Source organism: Mus caroli, unplaced genomic scaffold, assembly GCF_978045245.1.
Source record: "Mus caroli unplaced genomic scaffold, Mus_caroli_1 scaffold_8, whole genome shotgun sequence".
NCBI classification, from domain to species: domain Eukaryota; kingdom Metazoa; phylum Chordata; class Mammalia; order Rodentia; family Muridae; genus Mus; species Mus caroli.
In genome coordinates, this window is record NW_028227263.1 from 120779430 (window position 1) to 120802012 (window position 22583).

The 22583-nt window shown below is 46.3% G+C and overlaps 1 protein-coding gene across 1 annotated transcript; it reads right to left on the bottom strand.

Moving 5' to 3' along the window:
* Positions 1–6196: 6196 nt before the first annotated feature.
* LOC110288568 (CD177 antigen-like) lies at positions 6197–11737 on the bottom strand. The gene is made up of 6 exons (XM_085840971.1): positions 11683–11737; positions 10809–10913; positions 8083–8223; positions 7126–7311; positions 6906–7037; positions 6197–6602 (listed from the first exon to the last, which is right to left on the bottom strand). Exons 2-6 carry the CDS (start codon positions 10870–10872, stop codon positions 6388–6390), a joined length of 738 nt encoding a protein of 245 aa, XP_085697097.1. The 5' UTR covers positions 10873–10913; positions 11683–11737; the 3' UTR covers positions 6197–6387.
* Positions 11738–22583: the final 10846 nt, after the last annotated feature.

Here is a 22583-nt window from a genome sequence, read left to right on the forward strand (position 1 = left end):
CTTTCACCCAGGTCAGAGTTCAGCAACTTCATAGCTCATCCTTGGATGGAATCTGTCAGCCAGGTGAAAATATGTTGAGGCAAATACAGACTAGGGACAAAAGTTAAAATTGTCTAGTAGTTGGAGAAGGTGAAGAATCTCAAGAACAAGGAAAAAATCTCATTTTCAAGAACAGGCAGGTTTACTTATCTGGCGTCCATTTGATCTGTGGTAGGTGGGTCCCAAGTCTTAGGGTTTTGGGGGGTTTTTTTGTTTGTTTATTTTTGGGTTTTTGTTTTGTTTTGTTTTGTTTTGATTCCCTGAAGCTTAGTTGAACTTTAGTTTATAAAATGGTGTATGTTAGTGCTTGCCACTAGACTGAAGTCTATATTTTACATACATACATACATACATACATACATACATAATATATATATATACATAAATGGTAGTTGATAGGTGTCTGTAAGACAGTAGGAATAGACTCATGCCTTTGAGACCCAGTAAATCTATAAGTTTGGGTTAGAAGGCATAAAACCTTTGTTTGAGGCTGGCCAGAGGGTTAGATATACAGATTGAGCAGAGATGATTTTAACATGATGGGAAGTACCTTTAAGACAACCAAAGGGAATTTAAAACCCTGAGCTAGTGATTAAATTGTGAACAGTCAGTGCTTCATTCGCTTATTAAAATTTCATTGATCAATGTTTAAATTCTGAACTTTTAAAATCTTAGTATAATAATAGCATGGGGTTAAATATGAACATTTTATATTATAAAAAGGGAGAATAGAAATATTCCCCTTTTTACATACCTTAAATCATTCCTTATATTTTAATAACTTGCATTAATATACTTTAAAATGCCTCCTTAGACCCTCTATTTTTTATAACTTGCAATTACCAACCTTAAAACATCTTCCATCTGAAATAATTTTTCAATACAAGTTTTCTCATTTTTCCTTTACATCCCCCAACCCTTACCATTTGCATTATTAACCTCAACTGTTTTCCTAGACCTTTAAATATTTTTAGGAGCTTTTATATCCTCAGACCTCATATAAATTTTAATCTAATTTTTTGGCCATGAGACATAGGCGGCCGATTACTGAGAGCAATCATTTAACTGAAGCTGATAAGCAAGGCAAACCTGTTTACCCTTCTCATAAGAGACCTGGTAGTGTTATCTGACTAATGAACTAACACAATGGTGAATTACCTTGAGGTAAGGAGCCAGTTGCCTGTTGTCTGGCTGTTAAGCTATAGTTCGCTTAGGCATCAATGTGATCAGAGATCTGAGAAGGATAAATTGTAATCTAAATGCCTTAATGTGTCAATTAAAATGACAGATTTACCCATTAGCCAGATGGCCGTCCCATCCCATTAGGTTTCTGTGATGCCTAGGGCTATGTTGAGGGCCGGATCAAACTTCAGCTGTCAGGCTTGGCAAATCCTAGAGCCCTGCCTAAGGAGGAGGAACTTGGGCTCTTCTTGTCTTAAGCAACATGAAGCAATCACTTCTCCTGGTGTCCTGTCTGTTCTCAGGTCAGATTAGGTCCTGGCAGCAGATGAAGCACTGGGACAGTTTCACTAAGTGGTTAGTGCACCACAGTCCATGTGGTGTCCTCTGTCGTTGTGCCCTTCTCTTCTTGGAGATCTTGGGGGGTCGTTGTCAGAATGTGAGAGTCTCTGTCATAGTAATCTTAAACATATAATGTTGTACGCCGGCCCGTGGCCTACATGAACTGGCTACACCTGGGAGGCAGGGTGGGGCTGAAAGAGACTTAGTCTGCGAGAGAAATTAATGGAGACCAAGACACGCTTTCTGTTCAAGGCCCGCGAGTTTACTAAGAGACCGTGCTTATAAGGGGGAATGGGGAAGGTCCATCCACCCTATGCCCCACTCCCCGCCAGTCCACTCTTGGTGCCTGGAGCCATTCTGTCAGCACTTGGTGCCCAGGCTGGTTGCTATTCAGGAATGTCTCAGGAAGACAGGTTCAGCCTCTCTTCTGCAGGTAACAGAAGAGCAGGGCAGTTTTCACTTCAAAAAGGAGCCAGACAAGTGGAAAGCCGCACCGCAGGTGGCCCCACCTCAGTGGCGATGAGGTCTGTGCTGGCCTGCTTCAGGCTGGGGGAGGCTACAATATAAATGCCATACTCAGCAGATCTGCCTGGTTTGAGGGCTAGCACCTGCTAGCATATCTGAGTTGGACAATCTTTGTTCTTTGTCACCTGTCTCAAATTGTACCTTATAAACATAAGACAGGGGACCAAATAAAGCTTTATCTTGAAATTAACTGCGTCAGTACTTAGCATGACTTTAGATATGTTTCTGAACATAGTAAAGGATATGACAGCTCATAAGGTTATTGACTATCAACTGGTATTTTTTTAAGATTTTGTTTATTTTATTTATGTGAGTGCACTGTAGCTGTCTTCAGACACACCAGAAGAGGGCATCAGATCTCATTACAGATGGTTGTGAGTCACCCTGTGGTTGCTGGGAATTGAATTCAGGACCTCTGGAAGAGCAGTCAGTGCTCTTAACCTCTGAGCCGTCTGTCCAGCACTGCAACTGCTATTTCTTAATTATAGTAGATTTTATGAGACTAGAATTGTATAGTAGCCTTAAAACTTAGTTTTGGATTGAAGCTCTCCTAGTATCAAAATAAAATGTTTTTAACCCATAAACATATTTCATAAAGAAACTAGGGATTTTTCTGACCTTGGCTGGGATCTCTTACCTGTTCAGCTCTTGGACTGAAAGGAGAGGGTTGCTGGAGCCTCTCGGGAGCTTGGGCAAACAGAAAGGGAGGGGCATGGATTCCAAAAGCCAATGATGCTTAACTTTCTTAATGTTTTGCCCTTTCAATATGTTTTTTAACCTAACACATTTCTTAGTTTTTATTATTTACAATCTATTGTTTGTAAGAAATTTATAATTTCTCCATTTATAGAGCAATATATATGCCATAATAAAAGGGAAATGAAAAAGACAAAGCTACGACAGATATAAAAAGACCTTAGAAATGTATTTCTAACCGGTAACATATTGCATTAATGAATAGCTGCATTTTAAAAAAGATTTAAAAAGAAAACCTGTTATCATATTCGTCGCTTCCATCATCAGAGTCATAGCTATCATAGTAGGGGCTTGCTGAGCTCCTTTCACCGTAGCTGACCCCTCCTCCGTAAGTGTATAACCTGACTGCTGGTGTCCAATAAAATTTCCTCCTTCACGGTACCATCATATACCAACAAAGACATTCCAATAAGACATTTAACAAACTTCAAAATGTCCATAGCTTTATATAGTTAATCAAAATCTCTAGAACACCCACACACACACAGCCCACAAAAGGAAAAAAAAAACAATTCTCAACAGTTTAAACAATTCAGCATCTATAAAATCAACACCAGTGTATTACCTTCATGCTACCAAGTTTGGCTGCCAGCAAAAAAAAAAAAAAAAAAAAAAAAAAAAAAAAGCTCCCGCATATGAACACATGAGGTGCACCTTCAATACTTCCCCAAAGAATAAATTCTGTCTTCTACAAGTCTGATTTTTAGGACAGAAATTGCATAAAATATTATTCCAATTCAAAGAGTATCTCCAGAGAGCTTGCTTAGCTAATGCCATGTGTGTTGTGGCCCAGAATGGCTTTCACCCTAGTTGTTTTAAACCAACTTCCAGTTACCGATATTATAGATTATAAATTAATATTTTATAACAAAGATATACAAATCATAATAAACTATATTGAATGCTGATCAGAAATAAATGTGCAGTGGCCACATATACTTATATATTTAAAACAGACAGACAGAACTTTATTTCTTTTAGCTGTAATTTCAAGGGGGGAGCACCTTGCTTCCTGTTCAATCCAGTTCTTGTATGCATCAGCTTTCTCACCAGAGAGGCTGAGAAGCTGGTGGCCTCTAGAAGAGCAGCTTGCGCGAGCTGAGCCTGACTTGCTGCCAGCTTGATCAGGCAGGTGGTAAGGTTCCAAGGTGGCACCAGTTTATCAGTTGCCATTGTCCCAGTTTAGCCACTGTTGTTGTTGTTGTTCATTGTTGTTGTTGTTGTTACAACTAAGTCAAGAGTTGAGTGGCCAGCAGATGAAGTTTTAACCATTTTTCCCCAGACCCAGATGTCCCACCAATGGGACCCAGACGTTCCCTAGTGCAAGAGTTAAAGGCAGAAGGGAGTTCCTGCAAACGAAGGTGAGTTTCCCTGACCATATGGCTACATTTAGATTCTCTGCCAGGCATTTGAAGTCCTTGAAGTGTACCTTGGACTAGGTCCAGCAGAGGGGAGCTGGCTGGCTGTCCCATGATGTCTCTCAAGGCACTAGGGGGGAACAAATAAATCACACCCACATAATAAACCTCCAGGAGTTGAAAAAAGAAACACAAATGAAGCTGAAGGTGGCCTCTCCTGCTGTCAGGCCTGCCTATCAGGAATGACCCAATAACCTCCACCAAACACTGTGTTTGGTTGGAGCTCCCACTGCCACTGGGAAGCGCCCAGAAATGGCTGTCTTTCCTGCCCTCTTGCTCTGCCTACGAGGTTCATCCTGGTCCTGTCACCTTCTACCAAAACCTGGCATAGACTACTCTACAGTTCCCAATATAAGGAGCTCTGCAGCATCCTTGGAATCTCCGAGGATGCCAAGGGGAAGCCTTCAGTACTTCTACCCTGCCTCCAGGGGCCTTCTGATTGTGCCAGCCAAAGAGATACAAAACGAGGAGAAACAACAGCAACAACAAAACACCCTACATTGAGCAGAGCAGGAGACAACCCTGGACAGGACAAGAGACAAAAACACAATGACATACCACACAGAGGTGTGCCTCAACTCGAGGATCTGTGGAGAGCCAATTGCTCTCCTAGAAATGTTCTACCATGAAGTGAAGGTGATCTCAGACAAGTCCCCAAATGTTAGGGGCCAGAAATGCTGAAACAAGGCTCCAGGCTTAAATACAATGCAATGGCAAAGACTGCTTATTCCACAAAAATTACCAGCATGTAGGTGTCAAACATTCATCAAAATAATGTCAGCGTGAGGGGTTCATAAGCCTGCTTTATGCAGCCTATCATTAGACTGAGCTCTGAAAATCTTCTGGAAGAACTGGGGGAAGGATTGAGGAACCTAGAGGGGACAGGGACTCCACAGGAAGACCAACACAGTCAACTGACCTGTACCCTTTGGGGCTCCCAGAGGCCGAGTCACTAAGGAAAGGGCATACAAGGGCTCACCTAGGCTCCCCCCACAAACATCCACATATGGAGCACATGTACAGCTTGCTATTCATGTGGGTCCCTCAACAGCTGGAGCAGGGGCTAACACTGACTGTACTGCCTGCCTGTAAACCCTGTTCACTAACTGGGCTGCCTTGTGTAGCCACAGTGGGAGAGGATGCATCTAGTCCTGCAATGACTTGAAGTACAAATATGGGTGGGTACCCAGGAGGGACCTATTCCTTCTCAGAGGTGAAGTGCAGGAGAGAACTCAGAAGGGACCTTGTGAGGAGGGTAACTGGGAGGAGACAGGGTCATAAAGTGAACACATAATTAAATTCATAGAAAGCAATACAAAATAGCTTTAGGAGTCCCTGGAACCAACCAAATTCACTAGCCCCTCTATGCCTGGGAACACAATAAAAGCTGCAAAGAAAACTCTCAGACAAGCCACGCTGCAAGGGAGACTCTGATACCAGACCAGATGTCTGGAAGAAGCAGAACCATGAGAGCTGCCCACAAGACGTTTACACCAACTGAGGCACCCGGAAAGAGCCCCCTCAAGCTTCATGACCTGCCTCCATGCTGTGCAGGGTGCCCCAGGTTCCCAGGTTTGTGAGCTGTCACTCATGCCGGGACAAGCTCTGGTGAAGCAGCTGTGTTTGGGTGACTTCTGCTCCTGTAAGTCACCCCTCACCCAAGCATATTCCTGGGAGTAACTCCACTATAAACCTCATGGTTCACCAAGTTGGACACTGGTGGTATTCATACATTGCACTGTCAAGGAATCCCAATGGGAGGTGAGCAGGTGTTAGTGTTGAGTCCCCAGGAAAAGTCTGGTCACACAGCACCATGAAAACCAGGCCTTGGCAGCTAGACTCGCCATGGACCCCACTGTGAGCCCTCAGCTCCTCACACAGAGAAACACAGCACTTGGACAAACAACAGCAACTTTATTTTCCACATGTGGTCAACGTGTGCCTGTCTGCTCTGGAGCCGGCTGGGTTCAGTGGCTCCCAAGTCTAAACATGAGGGGCAGAGGTGTGTGGGTGAGGGATGAGGGCTCCCGAGAGCGCAGGCCTACAGCGCCCAGCCTCAGGTCTTTGAAGTCAGAGGAGGGCTGGGTCTGGGTGGCCAAGAGGGATTAAGAATGGCCAGGAAATGGGTTCAGCAGAGGATAGATCTCTGTAAACAAAGGGCTAAGAGCCCAAACATCCAGGTCAGTAAGATGCTCGGGACAAGTACCTGTGAGGATGACTTTCTCTTTGGCATCAAACGGGTTTCTAATAGGGTGATCGTCCCGATTGAACTTTGATTTTTCATTAAGAATTTTTGAGGATAGACCAGACATCCAGAAATGCTAAAGATTGCACTGAGGCCACCTAGAAGATAAAGATCAAGTCAGGGGCAAGGGACAGGAGGCATAATTCAGGAAAACTTTTAAAAAATTCATAGCTAAGAGTCCAGGCTCCAGCCTTCCCCAGTGACCCAGGAGTCTTGGCCCAGGTGCAGGACTCCACCCTCCTCACACCCAGGGTTATACTCTCCAGCCACACTCCCTCTGCAATAGCAGTCCAGGCCTCTGCACACCTCCCTCAGAGCCAGGAGACTTCATCCCTCCTCCTGAGCCGCTGAAGTCATGGCCACAGTCTCCTTCGTCCTGGGGATGCAGCCTCATCCCTTACCTCCATGGAGTGTCAGGTCACTCATATAACACCGAGTGCCTCTGGGACAGATGGCAAGGTTGGATTTGGAGTTGCAAACACCCTTAAAATGCAAGCAGATAGGACACGGCTGCCTTCCTCGCACAGTAGGGGCTGAAGAAAGAGGAGGGAGGCTGTAGGGCATGCTCTCAGATGCAGCCACAGGCACCTCCCTCAAATTCTGGGTTCTAGGGTCACATACCTACAGAAGGGATGGAGTCAATTAGCATTCTGGTGCTGTTAGCTCTGTTGCACAGTTCAATGTCACATACGTGGTAAAAAATGATAGCCTTTAATCCAGGTCCACGGGCAAACACCGTGATGTTTCTGACATTTCTATGACTCTGTATGCTGGGACCTTTGCTCCCCAATATGAGAGCTGTTGTACCTGGGTGAGGATACAAGTACGGAATCGAGGTATGGACAGAAAGGACAATGGGGAATGGGAGCCTAGTTCTTGGGTCCCTAGATGATGCCAGTTAGAAAGAGTGCAATCCCCAGTGACAGCAGGACAGATCATGATCTCAGTCTGTCACAGACTGAAGGCCAAACCCGGCTCCCTCTGCGCTGCCCCTTGCAGACCCTGTTACCAGACCCCTCCACACACTGAGCCCCTGCACCATGCTGCAGCCTCACCCTGATCAGCATCTCCTCTCCCCTGCTGGACTTCTCTCTACACTCTGCCCTTCACACCACACTTCCCTGTAGAGCTGCAGAAGGACTCAGGCTTAGCAGAACCTGACACAGGCACTCAGCATCCTCTCTCCCTACTTATTTGCCTCCCCCTCTCCCTCCTTCTCTCCCTCCCTCCCTATATCTTCATTCCCCCTAGGCCCTGAGTCTCCTCCATTCTAGGCTGTTTCTTATCTCCACATGTTGGTACAGATGAAGTTGACTGTCTCCACCCACAGCCCCATGCTGGCATCACAGTCACACAGCACCACAACCAGTTCATGTGGTATAAGGGTTCAAGCCCAGGGTTTCCCCCTAATTAGCCTAGATCTTCCTTATATACCCTCATCACAGCGTAGAATACAAGACACATAGACAACAGATCCCAGGCTTGAGGGGAGCTGGGAATTCTTGAGGGAATAGAGTCCAAGGCAGGGCTGGGCCGGGTCCAGTGTGGAAGTATGTGCCTCCAGCTCAGACCACGCACCTACATCTATGAGCAGAAATATCTCCTGACACATCTCTTCACCGTTAGTTTCCACAGTCCTCAGTTCTATCCATTCAACTTCATTCATAGTGAGGCCACGGCCCAAACGCACCATGGATCCCATCTGGCAGGTCAGAGTATCTGTGGAGAGGAAAACCCAGGGTTCATGAGGGTCAGGGAGCACACCATGTGTGTGCCTACAGTTTGTGGGGTACGGAGAACATAAAATCCTGACATACCCCCAGTGCCCTGGCTGTGCCATTCCTGCCTTGCATTAAGAGGGACTGAGAACTCAAAGCCTCCAGGCCTCCAGTCCTCCTCACCCACTTACTGCCTGAACCCCTTCAGGGGCCTCCTCTCAGAGCCTTGGGAGGAAGGCTTGCCTCTCGACTGATGGCTCCTCTCCGGGCACTCTCAACTCCCCATCTGGCTTCATGTTCTCACTACAATAACAAGGAAGGAGGCCTGCAGCCATAGATATGTCTGTGTGTATCTGTGTTGCTGCTTGGTGGAACTTGTGCCCATGGGCATGTGCTCAGAGGTCAATGCCAAATGTCTTCCTTCATCAGATTTCAGTGTCGCTTTCTGAAATGTCGACTCACTCTTTTGGCAAGACACAGGAATCGATAAGACCAGCTGTCTTCCCCAGTTCTGGGGCTGCAGACCCTTTACCAACAAAACCGTCTCCCTGACATACTATATTTCCATACACTGAAAAGTCCTAGATTCCAAATAAAACTGCTCAATATGTAGTGAGCACTGAGTACTGCTCTGTGCCTGGATATGGAGATGGATCTCCAAGGATGAGCCCCCTCCATCCTCACATGTTGTGTTTCTGAGACAGCTCTTGCTCTGTGGCCCAGCCTGGCGTCTGTCTCAGGAGCACAGGGTTTGTAGAGCCAGCTCCTATAGTCACTGTTGATTCAACTGTGTCATCTCCTAACCACAGCCCCCAGCAAGTGACAGCATTCTCAAGGGAGGGCAGCAGGCAGGAGGTGTTGTGGAGCCTGCCCAATATCACCCAGGCAGTAAGTGGCAGAGCTGGTCTCAGAATCTTGGCTGTCACCTTAGCATCATGGTTGACCACACAATCTAGTTTGAGGATCCTGAACATGGGACTTCCCTAAAGGAGCTCTCAGGATCATTACATTATCACCTGTGCCCCCATTGTGCAGAAATATTTGGAGCTGGGACAGCTGTCCACAAGGACCCCCAACCCTCTCAGTGGCCCAAGTGGGAGGCTGTAATCATTTCTGAGCTGCCCTCCTCCTGCAAACCAGACCTGCACTCTCTGCTCCACCCCACCCACATCCTCCCCATCTTGCTCAAAGGTGGCTCCTTTCCCCCAGTTGCTCCAGCTGCAGCTCTGCCCCCATTCTCATCCATTCTTTCTCTGCAGCCCATGTTGTAGTCCTCAGGAAACCCCATGTGACTTGATCTGCACAGTCTGCAGATCCTGAGCACAGTCCCCACCTCTAATGCCTCCAGCCAGCAAAGATGACACAAGGCCTTTCCCTGACTGTCGTGGGTCTCTCTGATCTCCCTTCACTTCTCCCCCATGTATTTACCCCCCCAGCAGCCCATGGATCCTCTTAAATCATTAGTTAATAAGGTCAGGCCCATGAGAAACTCCAAGAAGCTCTAAGAATGGAAAACTTCTGGTAGGGTCACATCTTTCCTAGAATAAAAGTCTGACCTTGATGGGTATAGAGATGTTAAGTGCTTAGAGCATTCACTGCACTTACAAGAGCTGAGGAGATTAACACAAAGAATCAGCAAGTACCCTCCTGAAGGCAGAGACAGACAGACAGACAGACACACACACACACACACACACACACACACAGAGAGAGAAAAAGAGAGACACCAATACATAATTTAAAATAACAAAGATACATCTAAACAATCTGAGTTCTCAGAATGGTCGCCAGGCTCCTGTGTAACTCGGCCTTCCCATGTCTTCATGTGCACATCCTCTCTTCATACCTAGGCCCCTGATATAGTCCTGCAGGTGAGGGGACATCGAATAGGGTCTGGGAGGAAAAGGAAGCCGGGCAGGGTGGCTCACGCCTTTAATCCCAGCACTTGGGAGGCAGAGGCAGCCTGGTCTACAAAGTGAGTTCCAGGACAGCCAGGGCTATACAGAGAAACCCTGTCTCAAAAAAAAAAACAAAAAGGAAACCAAAAAGAAAGAAAGAAAGAAAGAAAGAAAGAAAGAAAGAAAGAAAGAAAGAAAGAAAGAAAGAAAGGAAGGAAAAGGAAAAGGAAAAGGAAAAGGAAAAGGAAAAGGAAAAGGAAAAGGAAAAGAAAAAGAAAAAGAAAAAGAAAAAGAAAAAGAAAAAGAAAAAGAAAAAGAAAAAGAAAAAGAAAAAGAAAAAGAAAAGGAGGATGGGACATATTCTAGTCTGACAGATCTACTCAGAGGAAGGCAAGGAGATGAGGAACACAGGGGACAATATGGTGGGAACCCAATGTTGATGATGGAACAAGGGACAAGCATCTTTGATTTCCTGCCTGAAAATGTGGGCAGGGTGCTGGCCTCCAACCGTGGGTAGGAGAGCTAGGTGTTGCCAGACACAAGGTCCTTCTCAGGCCTTTGCACATGGTTTCCTCCTCCATGACTGCAATTGTTTTCTCCTCCACTCTGTGAAGAGACACTAAGGGAAATGTAGTGCATTCTGACATTCAAGTGATGACTGCCAGCTGCTCTTCTTCTGCATCCTCACCTGAGCAGGGGCAGAAGCCCAGCAGAGAGAGGAGCAGGACATACTGGATGCGGCAGGCTCCCATGGCTTCTCTGAGGCTGGGAAGAGCTGATCAGGACCTGGGAACTGATAAACTGCAGGAGTCAGTTCCACCAGACTTAATCCGTGTTAATCCTTGTTTTCTACAGAGGGACAGTTCTAGGAAACATAAGACAGTGGGTCCAGGAGCCCTCGGATTTAAGCCTTAGTCAGGAATTCAGATCCCAACAGAATCTTCTCAAGGCCTCAGCACCTCAGTCCTCAGGACCCAGCTCCACCACTACTACAACTGGAATTCCGAAGGCCCTGGTGTGTCTGTCCTAGGAATGTGGCTTTTAGGTACCACTCCCACAGCCCCAACTCCCCAGGACCCAGGAGTCTCCTCGCTGAGCCTCCTCATCGCAGCCTCAGAATACAATCCTCAGCCCTGACCGCCAAGGAGTGCAACCCCCGGCCTCCTTCAGTCTCAGCTGCTCAGACCCTAGAGGCTTCCCTTAGACACAAAGTCCAGAGCTGAGCTCTCTTTGAAGAGGCAGGGAACAAACCCCTCTCCTTGAGAACACAACCCTGCTCCCTCAGACTAGGGTGTCCATGGCCCAATTCACCCTCAAGACCAAGACTTCTGTACCCGTTTACCCTGCATCAAACTCAAAAGTCCATGCCCTAGCCCTTGTCCCTGTGACTAACGACTCAAGCAGGCCCCTTCCCCCTCCTCTCTCCTGCTCCTCCTCATTGGCTTCTTTCCTCAGGCCTGGGGGATCTGGTCTCTCACTGCTCCTCTTTTTTTCTTTTCTTTTCTTTCCTCTTCTTTTCTTTCAAGGTAGCAAAATTCTTTATGGCTTCTCAATATCCTCACCAGAATCTCAGCCTTAAAAGGCACTTCCCGTTGTGCTCTGACATAACCTTCTGCGCATGTGCGACTCCTCTCTGGCCTGCCCAATGCCCAATGTGTTAAGTTGAGCCAGACCTTACCCTCGAAGCCTCATTGGTTGACGAGCATTCATCCCACCTTTGATTGGCTATGCCTGGAGAACCGTGCATCTCATTGGTCCCCAGAGAAGCCAATAATTGGCCTTTTCATAAGGCACGCATGCACAGAAAGTGAGTGTTGGGCAAAGGTCGGTGTCGGTTGCTCCTGACGTCATCTTCCAATGGCAGTGTCGCATGGTATCTAGGAGGGCTCTGTGAGGAACGCCCTTTGCCCTGTCACTGGAGATGCTTCTAAATTGTACATACGAGCAGGGAGCAGGTGACAACGCAGATTAACATCACAGATATTTGCCCTCCTCGGTCCAGGAAGATGACCATCAGATTCAACATAGATGTCAATTCGTTTATCACATTTAATTTAGTGTGCTTGTGGGTCGACACACACATCTCAAGGATCATGTGACAGAGGGCATTTTGGCGAGTGAGTTTACTCCTTGTACCATGTAGATCCTAGGAATCAAAATCAGGACGTCAGTTTCGGCAACAGTTGCCTTTATGCACTGAGTTATCTTGCTGGCTCCCAGTTCTTTTACTAAAAACAAAACAAAACAAAACCAACCTAACAATAATATATTATTATGTAGAAAGTAATTCGTTTTCTTGCCTCTTCCCCTCACTCCCCCCCCCCAAAAAAAGTGTTCCTAAGTTCTTACAATGTACTTCACTCGTGCAGTCCCTGAGCAGTTCCCTGCTAGAGCTGTTGATTTGGGGGCACATGTCAAAACATCAACACCTGTGCCTGCTGATGTCCTGAGGTAGCACCATAGGAGCTGTCCTCAGTGTCACCTTCTTGCCATCCTCAGCCTACCACCCTGGAGAAATGCCACCTCAGGAGCTGTCCAAAGGGAACTGTCCAAGGTGGTGACACCTCCTCCCTAGCCTACCCAAGCAGTTCAGCAGTAATGGTGCTTCAGCCAAAGACAGCTGAGACTGAGGGTTGTGCATCCCAACCCATGCGCTTCGTGCAGGAAAGGGGCGGGGATGAAAAAAGCCACCAATCCCTGACCTCCTAACCTCAGGGCGTGAAATCCAATCCAATCCTCACTCTGGAAATCTCTGCTCTGAAGCTCTGTCCTGTATGAAATCCTATGTAAGCTTTGCCCTTTATTCAATTGCCTGCTGTCCACTTAAAGAAGCAGAGGCAGCCATCTTGGATTCTCCTCTCCATTCACTGACCCTCCAATAAATCTCTTTTCTGAGATTTGCTACCTGGTATGACTCTCACAGGAACAAGCCAAGAAGCAATGAAGAGAAGAAAGGAAAGATCAAGGAGGTAAAACAGGGCTGGGGTTCCTGAGCCCCTCAGCTCAGTTAGGGACACCCTCCCCTGGGAGCTGCAGCACCTCTGCTGAGGAGGCTTCCTCTCAGAGCTGTGGGGTCCCTAGGCTCCTATGTCTCAGGATGCCCTTCCATTGGAAGACTGTCCAGCCTCAGAGCTGGGTGATTCCTGGGCATCTTGAAGCCCAGGGTATCCCTCCATATGACCAGAAACACTTGGAATTAACACATTCCTTCTTGAGACAGACTTCTAGCCCAGGGTGACCTTGAACCCTCTGTGTAACTGGAAATGACCTTGAACTTGCGATGCCTCTGACCCAGCTTCCTGAGTTCTGGGTTTAGTGGTGGTGCCACCATGTATGCAGTACTGGGATGGAAGTCAGCGCCTGTGAATGCTAGGCAAGCACTCCACAGCTGAGCACGGCCTGGGCTCTTGGTTCATGTCCATGCCCACTATTACCCTTCTCTCTTCCCAACAGCCTCGTCCTTTCTTGTCCTTCCACTGTCTAGATTCCACACAAAGGAGAGCACTTGTGCCCTCTGCCTTTCTGACTCTGGCTGATTCTGCTTTACACAGTGTTCTCCTGAAAGGGGCAGGAATTGGTGTATAATGGCCGCTTAGGACTACACTTCACATAGCACGCGAGGTCTGCTATGTGCGTGTTGCTGGGCGTGCTGCTGTTGTGAATAGTGCAGTGACCACTGGGGGCAGGCAGGAGTCCACCAGGCACTCAGAGAGCTGATGCTTTGTTCTTTGGCACAGCTGTAACCCATGGGGCTTCAGAGGGAGACATGCTGTTTCACATGGGTGCCAGCTCCTTGCTGCGAAGGAAAGAGGAATCAACCTTGTTATATTTTGTGAGTTATCACATAGGTAAATATACATGATGTCATGGGTTGTTATTTATTTTATCTTTATTATGGTGTGGGTGTTTGCCTGCATGTATGTTTGTGCACCACTTTTGTGCCTGGTACATGCAGAGGCCAGAAGAGAGCATCAGAGACTCTGGGACTCGAGTTAAACACTGTTCTGTGCTGCTGTGTGGGTGCTGGGAATTGAACTTGGGTCCTCTGGCAGAGTGACCCATACAATATTTTTTCCGTCAATAAAAAATTTACTCATTATTTTTAAAAAATCCAAATGCTGGTATTGTCCAGAAATTTTTAACAGGTTTATTTATAATTGTTACACATTTGAACTGTTGAAATGTGTTCACTGAAACATTTTGCTTGCATTAATGCTTTACAACTTGCATTTATATGAAACATTCACATACAAATGAACATGGAGAAACTGCCAATGCCTAGTTCTGTCCTCTATGTTTCTACTCGCAATAAGTACCTTTGACCCCATGGAAGAATATCTAACATTCAGAACTACTGATAACAAAGAAGAGGAAAAACATTTTTTGAGAATGAAATGTCTCCCCTCATAGTGGGCTCTTAAGCACATTCTGCGAGTATGTGGCGTGCTGGCTGGAAATCTTTTGGCATAATTGTTACACGTTTGGCATGGATAGCACACAGGTTGGTATCTTCAAACAGGCCAACCAGATAGGCCTCACTTGTCTCCTACAAAGCACCAATAGCTGCACTCTGGAAGCACAGAAAAAAAATTTTTTAAGTCCTGAGCAATTTCTCACACCAGACGCTGAAAGGGAGAGTTCAGTGGACTTTTGATAGCTTCTGATTTCAGAGTGCCACAGTACCAGGCCTGTAAGGATGAGGTTTCTTCAGCCCTCCAGTAAAGGGCACACTCTTGTGAGTGGCTTTTTTGTAGCCAGTTGTTTCCTGGGTGCTTTACCACCAGTGAATTTGCGAGCAGTCTGCTTTGTATGAGCCATGGTATGGACACTTCCTTACTTACCCGCTTCTCCTTCAGCTGGAGTTCAGCAAGCAAGAGGTGGTGCTGGCCTTAAAGAGCAAACACCATGACCAGTTCCTTTAACCACGGATACCTATCTCCAGGCTTGGATATTTATTTTTAATAGAGAAAACGTCACTGTAAGAAATGGGCTCAGTGAAGCTTTTAGTTTTGTATAAAACGTAAGTGCAACTTGCCATGACCTAAATGACACTCCTGCCCCATGCTGCAAATACCAAGAAATGATAACTCATCTCCATGACCTAGGAATAATAAGATGTCCCTTTAGAGTCTCCAGAGATGTGTGTTTCATGGAGCCCATGTATATGTGTGGGATACTGTTCCATACATGCACGTGTGAAGGCCAGGTGTCTGTACTGAATGCTTTCCTCTATCAGTCTTCATATGATTCTTAGGAGAAGGGCTTATCTCTGTACATCCTGGATGGGTGGAGAGTGCCCAACATCTGCCTGTCTTTATCAAACAGTGCTTGACATATAATTATGTGTGGCTATGGCTGGCTTTTACGTGGGTCTCATATAGAATCCTTTCATATAAGTTTACAAACTTAACAACATTCATGGCATCCTCAGACAATGGGCCTACCTCAGCCAAGTTTGCAGATGATTGATTGATTGATTGATTGATTGATTGATTGATTGATTCGAGACAGGCTCTCACATTTATCAATAGCCTTTGGCTGATGTAGAACTCCATAGCTAGCTCAGACTAACCTTGAACTCTCAGTGGTCATCTGTCTTCTGCTTTACCTTGCTTCTGTTGGTCCAACAGGGGGGAAATTACCATGTCAAGCTCCTGTCAGTGACTCCTCACCCAGGCATAGTCCTGAAAGCAACTCCAGTATAAAACCCATTTGTCCACTAAGTTGGACTTTGGTCATATCTGTACTTGGTTGTGAATTAGGACTTGGTCTGGCTTGAGCAGAAGTGTGTGTTGTGTCTCCTAAGTAAAAGCTTTGTCACATAGCAGGATTGGTCCCTAACCAGGCACCTTACAGGGCTAACGTTGAGCAAGAGTGAGTGCCTGGTTCTGCCTGTGGGAAGCATTGAGGTGAGGCCGAGAAGCCCAATTGGGACTATCTGCAGAGGAAATACAGTTGTCTTCTCCTGTATGGGGTGGGTTAGTGTGCCTGTGAGCTAAAATGGCGGTTGCATGGTTCTCGCTATGAGCAGCAAGGCACACGTCTAAGGCTGGGCTGTGGGGATTAAGAGTGTCTGGGGAGGATTTTCCTTTGTGTGGTGTGTGGTGCTGTGCCTGCTTCATGTGTGGGGTCCACCATGCAAATATGGGGAAAACAGTTCAAAGTTTCAGAGGTAATTTCGCAGTCTTTGGGATGAGCACACACGGTCAGTATTGTCAGCAGCAGCAGCAGAGGTTGCCCGGCCTGTTGTGTGTTGAAGTGGAAATTTCTGTTTTCTTGTGATATTTTTCTGGGAACTGTCCTATGAGAGGATGCTTTTGCTGAAGCAGACACGTGGGAGGATATTTTGCTGAGAACAGACACATGATGGTTTTCTGGAAGCAGCCTGAAGGGGGGGCCATGTGAGGTTTTGCTAGAGCATGTAGGAGGAGGTGCTGTTTCCCTGATTGGTTCTTGATTTGGTCAATAATGAAGGTGTGAGCCAATTGGTAGGTGAAAGGTGAAGGTGGTACTTCCGGGTTTGAGGAAGAAAAGAAGGGAAAGAGGAGGTCTTTTCCCAGGAGGCATGCAACAACCATATAAGGTCTTGGGTGGCTGGAAGTGGCGGCCTCTGCCACCAGCAGATGACTGGAATAGGTTAGGGCAAGAGATTTTAAGGTAGAAACACCCAGCAATTATGCTATCTGGCTAGTTTTAAAATAATAAAACTGTCTCGTGTTTTCTATCAGCAAAGCAAAGGTGGGAAAAAAAAAGAGAGTAACCAGGGCAATAGTGTGGTAGCTTGGCAGAGTTAGCTGGGAGGAATAGGCAAAGCAGGAGTGAGGCCAGCGGCAGCCCATCTCAGAGTCTCAGCCACGTGCATAGGCTGTGCTCCCAGACAAAGGAGCCATCGTGTTTCTAAAATTACATACAACAAGAGAGAATGCTTGAGAGAACATGTGATGTTTGGAAAAGATATGACTATAACCCAACAGACAGTGGGTTGTGCTATGTTAGTTTACCTTGCCGCTCTTTGCTGGTCATCATTTGACTTAACTCCGTAGAGAGAAATGCACATAAGAACTTCTGGTTTTGTTCTGGTGGCTTCTTGCCACTTCCACAGACTCAGAAGGATTGGCAAAGCCTCGAAATTTCTTCTGGATCAAACTGCTGATGCTGATACCTGAGTGGTGTTTGAGAGTGGATTGAGCTACCTCTGTTTTTGTTTTGTTTTTTCGAGACAGGGTTTCTCTGTGTAGCCCTGGCTGTCCTGGAACTCACTCTGTAGACCAGGCTGGCCTCGAACTCAGAAATCCGCCTGCCTCTGCCTCCCAAGTGCTGGGATTAAAGGCGTGCGCCACCACGCCCGGCTTTGCGCTACCTCTGATGACTCATGGGAACTGAACTGCCTTTATCCTAACGGTGCAAACTGATTGGATTCGCCTCAAAGGACTATTTCTACACAGGTCCACGTCTTCCTCTGCTGTCTTAACCTTTCTTTTCCACTGTCTCTGGTGGGTGGTGGGCTAGAAGGGAGGTTAAAGCATTTAAGTACACTTATCAAGCCTGTGGGGGTGGGTAATTATTCCCCCAATCTGAAATGGGTACACTTTACTCCAGCAAAGGGTTATACTAGGTGATGATGGTTTGCCCAGCCAGGAACCACCCCACCCAACAGCCAAGTAAGTTGGATGGGGAGTTAACCACTGAAAGGACCTACCAGGATTGGCACCAGACACCCCAAGGCCAAGTTGTCAGCACAAAGGAGATTTATTTGCCCCAGGGGGACAAAGGGTAGGGGATGAGTGACAAAGACAGGAGATGAAGGAGGAGGGAAAAGGAGCAAGGGAGAGAGAGAAGAGTTGTTTGTCCTGGAGGGAGAGTGGAACAAAAAAACTGTCTCTGGATAGAGAGGAGACAGATATAAAACAGCAGTTTATAAAGGTACGAGGGTGAGGAGTTTAATTTGAGCATACTAATTAGGGTGGCCAAAGAGGGCTTTTGACTGCTGGACTTCATACTTTGAGAGCTGGATCTTGGTTGTCAGGCTCGGGAGGAAAAAGTGGCCAAATAAGGGAATAGACCTTGGTGGCTTTAGGAATAGAATCTAACAGGCAATAGGGGAAGGGCAAGGTCTGCCAGAGCCATGTTGATCAGGCTCAATCCTACTAGAGTCCCTTCAACAGCTACAATGACAGGGTATAGGCAGGCAAACCATTCATTCTGTGCGGTGAGAACATCGGTGTTGGGATGATGCGACCGGGGGAGCTGCTCTCCTACAGAGGATGTTATCGACCCCAATAAGAGGTTGGGAACAAGTTCCAGGGACTTTGCAAATGAAAATAAAGACATGATCACTCTAAGGTATGGGTGAGGAAAAGGGACAGTACAGCCAGAGGCTTCTGGAATTAGACGGTAAGACCCTACTACTGAAGACACCGTGAGCTTTGACTGCAGATCATGGAGGACTTAACTGGAAACTCTGACTGGGACCTTGAACTTAGTTTCCCCCTATGAATAAATGGAGTCTAAAAATAAAATGGTAGTATTTAGAACAAGTTTCTTCTGCTTGTTCTCAACAATAGGAGATGGAGGCAGGAGGACCAAATCCTCAAGGCTGTCTTCTCTGGCCACATGGCAAATTCAAGACCAGCCTAGGCAGCATGAGGCTTATAGTGAAAATTTGGGGTTTTGATTTCTTTAAAAAAAAAAAACACAGAAATATTATGGGAACCAGTTTTGGTTTTAAGCCCAGATGTGGGACACGGGGCTGTTTCAGACTGTCCACAGCAGTTGACTATAATTTGCTTCCGGTGCTAGCAGGGGCATGATTTTGCCAGCAGCAGAGAGTTCCTGCCAGTGTGTGACTTTTGGCTTCTCCGGACTTTTCAGAGTGTGTATTATTCATTCTAGGGTCCTGAAAGGCAGGCTGGGTTGCTGCTTATTGTTGGTTGCTGATGGTCACAGCTTGTTAAGTACTCGTGCCCAAAGAAGGAAGAAGAAGAAAGATATCCTGACAGTGAAGATCAAACTTGGCCCAAGGAATTCGATGTCACATGGCCCTCTTTCTTTTCTACCCCCTTTTTTTTTCTCTCCTATTGAGTGTTACAGGGTTGAAAGGCTTGCAAAAGCCTGGGAAAGGTCAGAGAAAAAAGAGCCCACAACGTAACAAAAGATCTGTAATAGAGGCCCTGTTTGAAAACAAGTTCAAGTCAGGTGTGGTACAAACCTATAATCTTAGCACCTGAGCGACAGAAGCAGGGGAACCCCAAAAGTTTAAGGCCAGCCTTTCTATATAGCACATTTCAGCCCCGCTCACTGTTTGCCTGGGGCCCCTGCTTTACCCTACACAACCTGGGAGATTCTGTCCCCAAACAGAAAATGCACCACTTGCTCAGAAAGAGCTCCAGGCTAAAGTCATCACTGCCCACCTCCTCATTCCTGCCCAGGGATCAGCTTCTCACCTGTATGGGCTCCATCCCAGCTCCTAGCTCACGTGTTATCACTCCTCACATAAGCTCTATAAAACCCCCTGGCTTGGCAGAGATGCTCAAGTTCACCGCCCTCCACCTGTGAGATCGGTGAACCCACCGCAGAGGTGCCTCCTAACAAACCTGCTTCTATCTACCTTTAACCTTATTTAACTGTCCTATATCTGCATCACTGAGGGAGAGAAAAATCCCATCACCTACCTAAGGACACTCTGTCATAAATAATGAACAGGAATTCTCAGGCACAATCATGCAATGTTTCCACCATACAACTGGGACAGAGATAAGTTACACCAAAATCATGGGCAATATGGCAAGTGGTGACTGTCCAATAATTGCTTTTAAAAATCCAGTTGTAAATCCTCAAAATTTATAATCTTTATGTATAGAAACCAGTTGGCTCTTTTTTCTGACTATTTAACAGTCTCCTGAGTTAGCTCCAATAAACCACTGCCCACATTCCAAAGAGAACGAACTAGAAAGAACAAAAATTAAAGGTATATTTCTCTCTAAATCCAAAAGACCACAACACATTACATTCTATAAGCTGGGACCTAAAAGTACCTGGCCCAAAATTCTTCCTCATTTCCCTCCACAAATCATATACCTGACAGAAGACTATTGAATCCTAGGATGCCAAATTCTTACCGAGTATTAAGACTACTGAACAATGTAATTTAAATATTTGGTTTCTTTTTTTTTTTTTTTTTTTTTTGGCTTTTTCGAGACAGGGTTTCTCTGTGTAGCCCTGGCTGTCCTGGAGCTCACTTTGTAGACCAGGCTGGCCTCGAACTCAGAAATCCGCCTGCCTCTGCCTCCCAAGTGCTGGGATTAAAGGCGTGCGCCACCACGCCCGGCAAATATTTGGTTTCTTATATTAAGTTTTAAATAAACATTTCTGGGCATCTGGAGAGATGACTCAAGTTGGCAAAGTGCTTGCCACGCATGCAGGAGGACCTAAGTTCCAATCACTAGTAGCCATGTATAAGCCAGGCACAGCAGCAGATAACTGTAAGTCCCGTGATACGGAATGGAGACGGGCAGATCGCAGGCATCCAGCAGGTAGTGAGGAGCCTTTCTCAATAGAATAATGTGGAGAGTGAGAGAGGAAAGCATTCGATACAGACGACTGGCCTTCACCCGTGCATGTATGGAAGTGTTGCACACATACACATGACTCCATGAAGCATACCTCCCTGGGAACACTGAAGCGGCATAACATTATTCCTAGGTCATATAGCTGAGTCACCAGGTTTAGTATTTGCAGCATCTGCCTGGAGGGCCATTTTAGTCATAAGTTCTACATATATTTTGCCTAAAACTAAAAGCATCACTGAGCCCTTTTCTTGTTGTGACATTGCTTCTATATAAAAATTCAAGCCTGAAGACATGGGCCACTCTGCCAGAGGACCCAGGTTCAATTCCCAGCACCAACACAGTATCTCAAAACAGTGTATAAAAGTGAGTCCCAGGGTCTCCCATGCCCTCTTCTGGCCTCTGTCTGGACCAGGCACATAAGTAGTACACAGACATACATCCAGGCAAACACCCATACACACAATAAAGATAAAATAAATATTAACCCACGACATCATGTATATTTACCTATGTGATAACTCACAAAACATAGCAAGGTTGGTGCCTTCTTCCTTTGCAGCAAGGAGCTGGAACCCATGTGAAACAGCATGTCCCCCTCTGACGCCCCATGGGTTGCAGTTGTGCCAAAGAACAAAGCATCAGCGCTCTGAGTGCCTAGGGGACTCCTGCCTGCCCCCGATGGTCATTGCACCATTCACAACAGCAGCGAGCCCAGCAACACATAATGACAGCGTGCTGTGTGAGGTGCGTTCCTAAGCGGCCTCTCCCTACATATGTAACAGACGTGCAGCTTGGTCTTCACGTGCGTCCCAAACAACTGGAGCAGGGGCTGTCCCTAAAGCTGTTGCCTATACTTGGGATATTAGCTGGGCTGCCTTGTCTGACCTCAAAGGGAGAAGAAGCGCCTATTCTCCCAAAGACTTGAAGTGCCAGGGAGGTCCCCACCTGCTCAGAGGAAAAAGGGAGGGGGACAAGGGATTTGTGGGAGGGGATGACCGAGGGGCCAGTGAGCTGGACATAAAGTTTAAAAAAAAAACAAAAAGAATGTGAGAATGAAGTATATTAAATGAACTTAGGAAAACTTTCCAAGGACTCTAATTACTTTATAAATAATCATTTAAAAAAAAAAAAAAAAGAAGTGAGAATCAGGGAGATGAGTTGGCACATAAAAACATGTGTCACCAAACCTGACACCCTGAATTTGATTCCTGGAACTGACATGTGCAAGGAGAAAACTGACTCCCCAAACTGTCCTCTGTCGTGTGCACCTTGGCACATGCCATCAACACACAAGTACATAAAATAAAATGTATTTTTTTTAAAAAATCATTATCTGTCTAAATATCATATCATATGTGAATGGTCATCTTCCCAGGCCTAAGGAGGGTAAACATCTTTGGTGGCAATCTGTTCTGTCACCTGCTCCCTGCTCATATGTACAATTTAGAAGCACCTCCAGTGCCAGGGCAAAGTGTGTTCCTCAGAAAGCCCTCCAAGATACCATGTGACCCTGCGATTGGAGGATGACCTTAGCAGCAACCGCCACTGACCTAGAACTCATTTTCTGCACATGCTTGACTTCTAAGGCGTGCTGTAATTGGCTTCTAGGCAGACCAATGAGATGCAACAATTCTCCAAGTTTATCCAATGAAGCCTTCCAATGATTCCTCACCAACAAATGGGACTTCAAGACACTTGTCTGACTGAGGTTGCCACTTTGGGCAGTCTGAGAGGAGTCGCACATGTGCAGAGAGGTGACTTCGGACTGCTTCTGAAACAGCCTTCAAAGCCAAGATTCTAGTGAGGATAAATGACCCTATGTGATTTCCCCCCTCCCCGCCCCCCGCCTGCGGGACTGTATCAGAGGCCTAAGGACGAAGAGGGGATGTGCACAT